The 13,530-nt window shown below is 38.7% G+C and overlaps 1 protein-coding gene across 1 annotated transcript in view; it reads right to left on the bottom strand.

Moving 5' to 3' along the window:
• LOC124275225 (atrial natriuretic peptide receptor 1-like) overlaps nt 1-13,530 on the bottom strand; it is a 57,549-nt gene that overhangs the window by 22,994 nt on the left and 21,025 nt on the right. The window contains 8 exon segments of the mRNA XM_046710709.1: nt 816-959; nt 4,067-4,153; nt 4,646-4,769; nt 6,722-6,794; nt 7,564-7,715; nt 8,859-9,030; nt 9,032-9,197; nt 9,895-10,045. Of these exon segments, the coding sequence (XP_046566665.1) occupies nt 816-959; nt 4,067-4,153; nt 4,646-4,769; nt 6,722-6,794; nt 7,564-7,715; nt 8,859-9,030; nt 9,032-9,197; nt 9,895-10,045 (1,069 nt within the window).

Below are 13,530 nucleotides of genomic sequence, written 5' to 3' on the forward strand. Positions count from 1 at the left end.
ACGCGACTCGATGCACTTGATGGTTGTTTCCGCTTTATTCACGTGTTATATAGATAGACAGACAGACAGACAGACAGATAGAAATATAGATATAGAGAGATAAAAAAAATACATTTCGGTCACCAAGCCCATTATAACAGTCAACATGACATTACCTTGTGTATGGCACATTGACAATAAGAAACTAGAAATAATATTCCCTCACCCCACACAACTATTATCAGTAATGTGGGTTTTTCTAATTTTGGTGAGTATATTAACCTTTGTATTTGACAGATCCAGACTCAAATATTTACATGTTGGAATTATTGATGATAGAGGGGTTAAAAAACATCTACTGTGATCAAGTGCAATGACGATGAGGTGGCTTTGTGAAATCATCCCAGCTTCTCAAGGATAGACTCCAGAAAGCTGATATTCCAATGTTAACGTTGATTGTAAATTGATCCGTTAAGTAAGAAGTATGTGCTGTGGTTAGCTTTTCAGTTATAATTGATTATTACTGATTTGTTATTTTGGGCCTAGGTATAAGTTGTAAAGTGCTATCATCCGATATTCACGGGTTGGAATCCTCGATTCGTTCTGATTCTGATTTTTGTTTTGTCGATTCCATAACGTGCTAGTGGGTGAAAAAAGTGCAAGTTTCTTCCACATTAAGATGACATATTTAACCTTAAATTATGTTGACGTGAATTGACTGAACAATGTTCAGCGCAGCGTTAAACGTTTTTCTATCCTTACTGTTATTTTTGTCATTGTTAGTGTGATGGCTATTTCAGCGCTTAGACTTCATATAAATGGAGAGAATGATTTACCTGAATGCCCAGTTGAGCGGCACATCTTCATTCTCGAGAACATCGTTGAGACTTCCCTTAGGACAGTACTCACTGAGCAGACACACATCCGGCACTTCAACACATCCACCCACGAACTTGCACAGATTAGGGTGATCCAGCTCTCTGCAACAATCGAAGTGAAACAATGGTTTAAATGACTATTGATCGCAACCTCTCCAAAATCTCATTGACTCATTTCATCACGTGTTTCCAGAGCATGATGTTACTTGCGAACACCTGGCTTCATAACTGACTACATGCGATCCATTCATAGATTTTAACGGTATTTTGGCTTAAAAATATAAAATAATATCTGTTTCAGAAGTTTATAGAAATGCTTAATCTCTTACGTTAACATTCATCTTTTTTAACATTGAACCCCAAGGATGTTTAATAAGGTATTATGCCAGATTATATTCTTAACTTTTTCTTGAATCTGATGTTATTGTGATGAATTTGATACCTTTCATTCCAAACGTTTTTTCACAATTGATTCTAACCTGCATAACATGTTTTTCATAGCGATTACTCTTTTGACATAAGGTTTATAAATAGTGTCCACTTCCATGTCTATAGAGCTAAATCCACCCAAAATAAATCACTTTTCGCTTTTACCCACTTACGTACTTCCAGCTCAAAGGACTAACTAAAGTAAAGTAGATTCCCCAAGTTATCCACAGACGTATATAGATTGCTGTAACAACTACCTTGACGCAGTAAAGTAGATAGGTAGAGTTCAGACTGTTGGTTTTTTTCAAAGATGTGTTTTAAAGAGATGCGATGGGGTATAATTACTGGCTGTGCTGTACTACTTGTTATTATCAACCAGATCTTAAAACCGGTAATTGATTGTGTATCCATAGCTATTCTGTCTGAGTAATAATGAATGCTTTTAAGAAAATGTTTTATACCTCTAGGCTAAATGTGGTGATTTGTTCTTGCAGACATACGATACCTTTCCTAAAACGGATACCAATGGCTGTTGACAAAATGATAAAAAAAACGTTAAGTAAATGATAAAAGTGGTCTGAAGTTTTTATCTCTCTGTTATTCTGTTACGTATACAAGAAAACCAATTGATCATTGTCCTTTGCGAAATACAATCCTACACAGTGCATCTTTACACCAAAGGTCCTATATCGTATCTGTAGAAAGGTGCAATAGATTTACTGGACTAATCACCATGATGTAACATTATTGTAAGGATACATCATCATGTGCAATGTGTGACTGTGAAATATAATTTCCTTTTCCGTGTAATAATTTCCAGTTTTTTTATGCGGCGAGCGAGGCTGATAAACTTGCATGAGTTGACAGTGTCATTTGGATCGCACCTAGGTACGCGAATGTTAAGAAATATTTGCTTACCAAGGAGAGACAATCGATCGCAATAAGATAAACGTAACTCCGATTATTTTAACGGTTTTTTTGGCATGATAAAATAGCTATGGGTTGCACAGCTTTCGGCAATATTCTAGCATTATCAAGACAGGGAACACCAGAAATAAGGCTCACACAACTGGGAAATCGAACCAAGGCCTTTATTGTGATGAACGTACAATATACTAGTAGCTGCTAGCGATCTCCACCACCCCTATTTGGCATAGTGTTGTTTGGATCGATTTGTGGAAGGGAAGTGTTAATGTTCTTTAACGTACAGGATGCTATATACATATACAGATTTTAAGTATCATAATTATACATTGACATAGTTATATATCAATGATTGAGTCATTTAATAAATAATAACATATTTAACTATTTATAGTGTTAATTGTGGCGTGTGGTTCTCATCGACTGGTGGTTTCCGAAAATACAGAAATGACAAATGTGTCACCTGTCATGTCGGAGTTCGACGTCACCAATGTATCTTGGTGGTTCGCTCATCACGCAAAGACCCGGGTTCGAGACCTCAGCTTTCATCTCACCATTCCCACACATCATCAATGTCATCTATCAATGTATAGATTGTCCATCTTGAACACACAAACTCAATAAAACCAACTGGGCGTTTCGCGTGGTATGGAGAGATGACAACTGATCTCAGATGGTTTCTTAAACATGCACTTGATGTATGTTATTCTGCAATGTTATCATCAATAAATATTAACTTCGGTAATACACTGGCTTGTGCAGTTATTGCTGTGTGTTCAAGGATAACAATAAACAATGGTAGATCTACTGCTTTATACATTACGTTCAATTCACTTTATGTGATTAATTCATTCATTTTATGTAATGCAATAGATCATCTCATAATGTAGGATGGATGTTGATGCACGAATACCATAAAACTATTCTCTTAAAATATTAGGAGAACTACATTTTTAAATTACGATTGAAAAAATTGGGAGATATATCGGTGTTAAAATATTAGGAGGTGTAAATCAATGTCGATATGATAATTCTGAATGTTTTGAGAGTGCATCACCACTTGCATTTCTTTATGATCATACGGGGGGGTTGATCAAAAGGTTTTGAGCCTAAAATACTTCTGATATGTGCATGATATCATACAGTTATTGTTATCATACACATATCAGAAGTATTTTAGGCTCAAAACCTTTTGATAACCCCTCGTAGGTGTTTGCACAGTAATCGTTCTTGAAAGATGATTGGTGTATGAAGTGAAATTTGCATGTGTATGATTTTCATTTTCAAACCAAAAAATCCGGCTAGAAACAAACACTAACAACTGTGTGATGCACGATGATTGTCAAAATTAATGGTCCACAGTGGACCTTCTTGAAGACCGTCAAAATCAAGTATAACACCCCATGTAGTGTATGGGGCTACTGCGTTATGCACGTGCATCCCATACGTTGTGGTTTTTTTGGGGTGGTGCTAAAGAGAAATGGTGGAGCGTTCATAAGATGTTTGTCTTTGAAACGGTTTGTTAATCCTTACACTTGCTATCCACATTGAAAGTTCAGAGGTTTCCCTACTGCTTTTGAACAGTATATGTCCGTGAAGACCTGGGTTAGAATTGATCTCTCAGCAACCCATGCTTGTCGCTTGACGGGGGCGATTGGTCAGGCTCGCTGACGTGGTTGACACATGTCATAGTATCCCAGTTGCGTATATTCATGTTCATGATGTTGATCACAGGATTGTCTGGTCCAGTCTGGATCATTTACAGACGGCCACCATAAAGCTGGAATATTGCTGAGAGCGGCGTTTAACTAGGAACAAACAAGCACATCCAAAAAACTAAACAAAACAATACGAACCTGACTGTTTTCACTTCAACTCGTATGGCTTTCGTGATAGCAAAAGTATTCTTCCGTATTTTCCTGACGGCAATCGTTCGTCCATCGCTGAAAAGAAAATCAAGAAAAGTGAGGAGAGTTTAAGCATTTGTTAACACACAGGAAACAGCTCGTACACACGTATTTTCGAGAGGCATCCCCTAGTGACAAACTACGTAAAACAAAGTAAGAAAATAGGAAAAAAAGACATAACAAACAGAGACATGTGGGATTACTTGTAAACACGCAGTGACGAACTCGTTCAAACGCACTTCCTAACACTAAATGATAAAAAAGGTAATGTTTTCGATAAAAGTTTAAATATCATTACCGTGACGTAAAACCCATTTCACCTTGCCCATAGGACTTGATCCAATAGACACTCACAGTGGTGTTTGATAGATGTAAATGAAAATTGCTTGGAATGTTAATTCTACGGAGTGTATTTATCTGTAAGCATGTAAATAACATGAAACTCGATAATGGGGACATAAACTCGCACTGCATGAAGATGGACGGTTTCTCTCCGTGTGTCGCTAAAAAAGTGAAAACGATACTCACTAGAGCGCCGTGTTTGCAAATACTTGTCTCCGATTGGCTGACTGGGACATTCCTTGTAAGCTTTCCGTGTAACTTCCGGTCTGTACACTGATCATACTGCCAAATGCACCCCGTAGACCACTCTCTGTGAAACAAATAGACCTTACATTCTACAGTGCAATAACACTAACGTTGTCAGGATGACAGTTATTATGGATGTCAACTTCATTATTATGAGGAACACAACGTTTCGGAGTATATTCTCACTTATGAAGGAGTAAGGATATACTTATGAAGGAGTAAGGATATACTCCGACACGTTGTGTTCCTCATAATAATGAAGTTGACATCCATAAAACTCTCTTCCTTATGTGTATCACTTCTAAATACCATTCTAAGACCTAATAACACTGTCTCACTATAAACGCCTAGCATACACCTATATGTAGAAAATACAATTATTACCGATTCACGGATAACGGAAGAGTTTATATTTTAATTGCTAATTTGTTCATTGTTAAAACAACAGAGATCCTGAAAAGTGATACATATCTGGATTATCCGATGTTAATCGTACGCAGCCTGTAGTAACTCGGGTTCATTTTCCTCACCACTAACAACCACCAGAGCTCAATAGGCCAGGACAACGCAGTATTTTCTTTAACGTATTGAATTAACCATCATTACCGTTCATCCGTGTGTGCATGCATGCGTGTATGTATGTATGTATGTATGTATGTATGTATGTATGTATGTATGTATGTATGTATGTATGTATGTATGTATGTATGTATGTATGTATGTATGTATGTATGTATGTATGTATGTATGTGTGTGTGCATGTGCATGCATGCACGCATGTATGCGTGTATGCGTATATTATGTGCGGTTGTATGCTGTTTTGCATATGTGATTATATGTTTGTTTGTATGTATGTTTGTTGTATATATGTTATGTATGTATGCATACCTGTACGTGTTAACTTCAAATGTATACGATTATACGTGTGCTGATATTTGTTGGTTCACAATGTTTTTATTGATTTAATATAGTCTCCCATAACCCAACGGGTGGTTTCTGTACTATTAACTTTTGTACAAAACGCATGCATTTTATGACAATGTACAGAAAGTGAGACTCAAATAAACATTATCTCTCTCTATATATATATATAGCATTCCAGCTATATTTTATTGCTTTAGTTGTATGGACATGTCCAATGAATACAGATAAATTTGGTCAATTCGGAGTGTACCATTCACAGTGACATCGTCCGTGTTAACGCAATTCCAGATTAACTAAAATCGTTCAAAAAAATTTAAATCTTGGGAATTTCCCAAAATATTCCTCTGAACTGTTGTGAAACCAGGGTCCGAACTGACGGAGTTCTACTGTACAAATAACACATCTGGTGTTGCAATAGTGTGGACTTTGTGCCAGATTGTCAACCAGCTGATCAGATTCCAATTATATCCAGTACATGTACCGACCACACCTTACACAAATCTTCCTGTAATGGGATCACGACATGTACGTGTGAATGTGTATCTTACATGTATGTTCTACCTAGTCTCTTGCATTGCGAGTCGCAGAAGGAGTGATAAATAGAACATCCGGAAATTGATCATTTTCATGTTGTCGTGAAGTAGCTATCTCAGCACTGCGGGTTTGCGGTGCATGTCTGACGCGATATCTTGGCAGACACACAGGTAATAGCGTTTAAGGCGTAATGATTCGTGTGCAGTGCTGTGCCAAGTGCGGTGCTGGACAGTGTGGCGGTGTGCAGCGGTGAGGCGTGCTGTAGCGGTGTAGCCTGAACCGGTGATCTTGAGTAACGTGATGCAAAGAGATGTGTTCTGGAGTACTGTGATCCGGACATAAGTGATCTGGTGTGGTGTGCTCTGGAGAGGTGTGATCGGGAGTGGAGGGGGTGCAGAGCGGTGTAATGCGCAGTGGGTTGATCTGGAGTGGTGTATTCAAGAATGGTGTGATCAGGATTGGTGTGATGTAAAGCGGTGTAATCCGAAATGGGTGATCTGGAGTGGTGTGATACAGAGCGATGTGAGTAGAATGAGAAGAATGATATTTCACTCATACCTTCAAGAATCTGCTCGTACGGTATAATCCAACTTTCATCCCACAGTAGTTTGCTCTGTTTGTACTGGAAATACTGAAAACGAAATCTATACTGTGAATAGAAAGTTAAGCGCCACCCAGTATATTTTGCCAATATAGGTTGTCTCATAGGAAATCTTTCAGAAAAAAACAACAACTATCATAATTTGGTTTAGTACTTTTACTTAAAAAACAACAAAAAAAACATTATGGAAAATATCTTTTACTTTAAACAGGATGTATGCGCTTTTGGAAAACATGCATTTTGTTAAGGTTACCTTCTTTTGAAAAGTGAAAATCAGAAATGACTGTTATATGGTCACATGATTGTCATTTTTGACAAGTGAAACCTAAGTTTAATATTGTTGTATAAGCAGAATAGGAATAGTTATTTTGCTTTTAAAAGCAGTGCCATCATATCTTTAACAATACTTCCTTTAATTGTAAATACAAATGATTATGATATCCCTAAATCAGTGATCTAACCAGATGACCCTTCTCTAAATATGGATTGGTCTTCCCTATATTTTAGCCCAACAATTCCACAGCTTCACATCTTAGTTTTGAAATAGGCTGGCGCTTAGCCTTTCTCGGTATATATTTATGTACAGATTTCAATTTGCTTTACTTTGGTTTAACCCTAATTAACACTCAATTGAGTCCTGTCAAATTCTCGATAATTAATATCAGACTACAATATTCATCAGTAGTACGAATAACTTCACCGATAACGTACAACTAACAGGATGTAAGACGTTCTAACATAACTGCAAATTACATGAAATGAATGTGATGAAATAAATCAATTTAAATTAACTGTTTACCCCAACGATACCCAGGATTACGGCAACGATTATGACGACAAACACGCCAATGATGGCGATCTGCCAGCCTTCCAGAGGACACACGCCACAATCCTTCGGGCATGACGAACAGTCCTCCCCCTCCAGACCCTCACACCGGAAGTCGCCGCAAACTGTAGTTAAATGATAAAGAAACACATTGATATCTTTTAATCCTGTATAGCGCTGCTAATACCATGGTCTTCAGATCCATTAAACTAAGATTCAACTTTCGTTGCGAAAAAAACGGTTTCTTTTATCCGATGACATATACTACTTGAAAGGGTAGCGTTATCTCTCTGCAGTTTAAGAATATGGTGGATTAAAATATTATTTGTCACATCCGACTGTCTTTCACGTACAATATGCACAACTGGGTTCAATCATTCAGCAATTTATTAATTTGAAACTTGCAACGGACATAGACTGACTGGATCTGAATAGAAATTATTTGCTTATCTGGAAATGTCCTTTGAAACTTTAATCATATACTGTCTTATGATTGTGGAAAGGGCGATGTTTTGTGTAAATGAAACATGTTTTTCATTAACAGTGTGATATGATCATTAATATCACTACACAATAGATTTCCCCAATTCGGCGAATAAAGGTCCTTCATGTAACCTGTATGTTTAACCGAGTTTGACATTAGAATTTCCTTTGCATATTACTACCGTTGCTCAGTTCCTTTGAAATCGAACCAGTTTCTTTGGAGTCGTGCTTTATATGTGAGGCGAATCAATGTATTAATGAATTAATGCGATCGGACAAAACGAAATGTTCTCTTCCATATTATAGCTGTACTCGGATTATAAGCAAAACCGTGTTAATGATACTCTAATTCAATGTCCTTTGCTCAATTATTTATCATGAGCATATGTAAAAATGTACCAGATACCAATTGACATATAGAACTTCAATACGTTGCTGTGAAAGACAAAGAAAAGTATCCTCCTTTTAGTGTTGAAATCAATACCGGAATATCGAACACTGTTGTTGCGGAATAGAGTCACAAATGCTGAGTCATTGTATGTATTATCGTATTATTCCGCAAAGAGGCTTATATTACCTGTCAGGGGATACCAGCAAAGGGTTCGAGAAATTTAAACTTACATGCAGGTAGTCTTCCGCTGGCTGCACACGTTTTCTCAAGGTCAAACATACGTTCAGATAGATCTAATACAAAAATCGATTTAACTATAAAAACATAAACGATATGAACGATATGACATTTTTATCATGCGTAAATGTCTTTAATCGTTAACTAGTGATGATACCTGTTCTTGGTAGGACTTTGAGTGTTTTTTCAACCGCAACATGCATTTTGGCCACTTTAAAATGCGCAATGACCGATGTGTCTCCTTGGGAGTATAGGCCTTCAATCGTGCTCGTCCAGTTCCCTACGTCCACGGGGCCAACCATGACGACACTGTGTGTGAAAATATCCCCCTGAGGAGGGGATCCATGGGCCACAGAGGCCGTTGTTGACGATGTCTTTCTCGTCAAGAGGGCAGGAGTGGACATTGACGTGGTGGATGCAGCAGTTTTCAGTATTGGCAGCGGATGGATCTGGACAAACAGCCGTCCTACACCACGTCTCGGCATCTCCCGCATTGCTGACGATGAAACAGAATGATGTTCAATGAAACAGAGTTCAAGCGGCGTACAAATTGTGGTGTAAACAATTTGAGACTGATTTGTCTCCAGCTTGGACGTTTATGTTTGCACGTCATTATGAAGGAAGGGAAACAAGAGAATTGGAAAAACAGTATATTCTAAAACGATGTTGCAATCTTAGCGGGCAATGTCAGTATGCCTTTGCCTTATTTTGATACACGAATATAAAACTAATTCTAGTAATTATAAGAGTGTCAATTGTGTCCTGGGTAATTTCAAGAAAATGTATTATGTGTTTTCAGACTTTGTTTGTCAGACTTTTCATACGTTCATCGTCAATGAAACCTTATTTTGTAGAGGTATTCATTAACGCTGATTACCTAACCCACAGTTAGTTTGAATGAAAGGGATTTCTATTGCCTTGTCACAGTGGTAAAGCCACATAAACACAACAATAGACAAACATACACCCTTCTACATGTTGTGTATTTCTAATGAAGCTGCCACAAACCCTTTTTTGTGGCACTGTACATATTGTATTGGCAGAATCCAAAAGAATTACCATGTCCACAAAATATGTTACATCAAAGTAAACTTGAAAACATTTTCTATAATTTAATGGTTAAGGAAATGGCATTTACAAACAAACCCAAAGCTTGGGCCCCTGTGAGGAAGGCTGGACAATTTGTACCTCACCTGAATCCGGTGCCGTTAGCCTGGTCAAATATGTTGTTTGTGACTGCCCAGGGATAAAATGCTGAAGCAATCAGTAGCTCGTAAGTAACATTGAAAGGTTCCTGCGCTTTTATGTTGGCCGGCGGGGGTATAATCCACCTTATGTTTACACCTGAAACAAACAGAACATGTATTATACACATAACGATCACCGTTGTCTGTAAATAATTAAGTATGCGTCAATGATTTCACAAGGGCACAAACTACCCCCGTAAGAAACCCAGAGAAACATTGTGTTTTGTGTCTATTGTGTGCTTTGTCATACGCCTCTTTTAGCAATATTCCAGCAATATCACGACAAGTGAACATCAGAAATGGACTTCAATAATTTCAACCATGTGGTGAATAGACTCCGGGTTTATCACGAGCTAACACTTTAACAACTGCGTTTCCTTATTCTCTCTTTTTTTGAAGGGGCGGTCAGATAGCCAGGTGGTTAAGCCGTTCGAACGTCACGCCGAAGACCTCGGTTCGATTCCCCACATAGGTACAATGTGTGAAACGCCATGATATTGCTGGAATATTGCTAAAAGCTGCGTAAAACTAAAATTCACCCACTGACTCTTTTTTATAAAAATTAACAAGAAACCATGTATCTTCATTTATTACAACATCTTATTCACACGGTGATATCAGGTTGTTTAAGTTTAGCTATTTACGACAAATAACGAGGCTTTGTTGCGCCACTTCAAAGTAATTTGACACGAGTTCAGATACATTATTATATCCTTGTACGCTTTTGTCCAGTGTTTTAATGTAGGCCTTTAATCAGTGGAAATCGCTTATGGAATGGCCTTGACAATCTGCTGGCAGGACCGTATGATGTACCGTTTATCTATGTTAGTTTATATAGCCGTACAGGATAGTGAAAGCCGTATCCATATATCAGAGGCTGACGTCATTCAAAGCTTCTCCAGAATTAGCATCAGAAAAGCAAAAGGACCTGACAACCTTGACGGCATTGGGTTGAAGGAGTGCAGACTTCAACTTTGTACAGTTTTCACTAGATTGTTTCAATTGTCAGTGAATACACACCTTACTCCTTCGGTCTGGAAAACATCAGAAATTGTACCAGTTCCTAAAAAGACACAACCTAAAGAACTCAACGACTACAGGCTAGTTGCTCTCACATCTATAGCAATGAATACTGGACCCGCTTCAGTTCGCCTACAGGTCAAGGAGAGAAGTTGTTGATGCCACACTGTCACTCCTTAATTCCTTAATAATGTCTATAAACATCTAGAGACACCTAAGTCATACATCAGGATCCAAAAAACAAAGGAACTGATAATTGACTTTCGGGGTAAGCCCACAGAAATGCTTCCAGTGATAATCAACGGTGAATGTGTTGAGACAGTGTCGGAGTACAGTGGAAGCTGTCAAAACCGGCAGTCGTCCAATCCGGCAAGTTGTCAACACCGGCACAAAATCTCAGTCCCGTCCGTGGCTAGTGCAATTATCATTATTTAAAAGCTCTGCAATCCGGCAGCTGTAATTTCCGGATCTCGGCATTAAATGAGCTGCCCGAATATGGGTTTATACTGTTATCAGCGCTGTCTAATCTGGCGCGTGGGAAGAATCGGCTGGATGTGTATTGCCACCATTTAATCTTGCGTTGAAACTACATGGTTGCCGACAAAGACATTTTAATCTGAGTGAGTTGACATGTTTTATTGTGATAGAACAATGTATACTAGGCACATAAAGAAACTGCGCATACAAAAATTTAAAATATAAATTTATCAAACCTGTGTAGACACATAAGGATTTACACTCAGAGATTAGTGACATGTATCCAACATGCATGCACGTGCCACGTTCCGTGACGTCAGTGGGTTCGTCCTTGAGACGTGCAATACGTTGTTGCACGTGCATTCCGGGAAAGAGAAACAGAGCAAATGAATGCCACACAATACTGTCACTTTGGAAAGCTCAACCCCTGCCCTTGCGATCGTTCAAAAAATTAAACGGCTATTGAAACGCATAGCATGCCAAGGCTCACGTCTGAACAACGTCATGAGGCCATTGGAGTGGTCCGTGGGGGAATGTCTCAACGACAAGTGGCTGCACATTTCCACTGCCACCGGAACACCATTTCTGCACTGGTGAGACGCTACCAGAACACAAATGACGTCATCGATCGGCCACGTTCTGGACGTCCACGTGTAACAACGCCAAGACAGGACATATGGATAAGGGTGACCCATCTTCGCCACAGGTTTCAGACTGCAGTGATGACTGCCCGAACCATCCCAGGACTTCGCCGTATCCACCCCAACACAGTTCGACAACGTTTACGTCATCACGGGATTAGACCACGACGTCCCGCCATACGGCCTATCCTGACACAACGTCATCGACAAGCTCGCCGAATGTGGTGCCGAAATCATGTCCGCAGACCCTTGTTTTGGTGGAGAAATGTTGTTTTTACAGATGAGTCCAGGTTTCCCATAGTGATGGACGTCAACGTGCCTATAGACGCGTGGGAGAACGTTATGCACAGGCCTGTGTCTTGGAGAGGAATCGCTTTGGTGGTGGTTCCGTGATGATTGCGTGATTTCGTTTGACCCCTGTCTCGCTTGTGGACTCGTGACTTCATTGTGATTGGCTTTTCAATTGAAATTCTCCCGACTTGTTATGGTCTCATGATCCCTCCATTAAAGTTTATATGTACCTTTGACATTGTTATCGTGCTTATCAACTGGGATAATATTTTGATAATGCACAGTTTCTTTATGTGGCTAGTATATATGAGAGTGACAAAACTTGTTCACTTCTAGTCGGAGGTAACCGTGTCATCTGTACAATCCGGTATGCTGTCTAATCCGTATCTAATCCGACGAGTGCCGGTTTAGACAGCTTCCACTGTATAAGTATCAAGGAACCTTCATTGACTCCAAGCTGCACTGGAACTCTAACACTTAAGCCCTATACAAAAAGTGTCAACAACGTCTTCATCTCATGCGTAAACTGAGATCTTTTAATGTTAACCCATCTGTGATGTCATCTTTTTATGCAGCATTTATTCAGCGTATTTTAACATTTTGCTTCCATTGTTGGTACGGGTCTCTCTCAGTTCATCTCAAATCTAAAATACACAAAATTGTTAACACTGCAAGTAAAATCGCTGGAGTCAGATTTGAATGTTTATCATCAATATATGAGCGGCAAATCGTGAATCAAGCTGTCAAAATTATATCTGACCGTACTCACTACTTAAATTCGTAATACAACCTCCTCCCTTCAGGCCGCCGCTACAAAGTTCCAATTGTGAAATCTAAGAGAGCCCGTACATCCTTTATTCCAAGTACCACATCTCTCTTAAACAAATGTGAAGATACCTAAATCAATTAATTTATGTAAATATGTTTTGTTTCTCTCTAATTTGTCAGTAGCTCTGCTGATGTAACACAAATTCCTGAAAAGGCTTTAAAGTATTATTCTATTCTATTCTATTCTATATGTATCTTATAATGTCATTTATACATACAATAAGTAAGACGACAAGTTACGAAAGTATCGGACAATACACGTTTCTTGACAGATTTGTATGCTTTCCGTGTAGGTTCAGGACGTTTGTTTCGAGAATTAAAGCAA

Source organism: Haliotis rubra, unplaced genomic scaffold (assembly GCF_003918875.1).
Source record: "Haliotis rubra isolate DU_JTF1 unplaced genomic scaffold, ASM391887v1 Scf2, whole genome shotgun sequence".
In the NCBI taxonomy this organism is placed as follows: Eukaryota; Metazoa; Mollusca; class Gastropoda; order Lepetellida; family Haliotidae; genus Haliotis; species Haliotis rubra.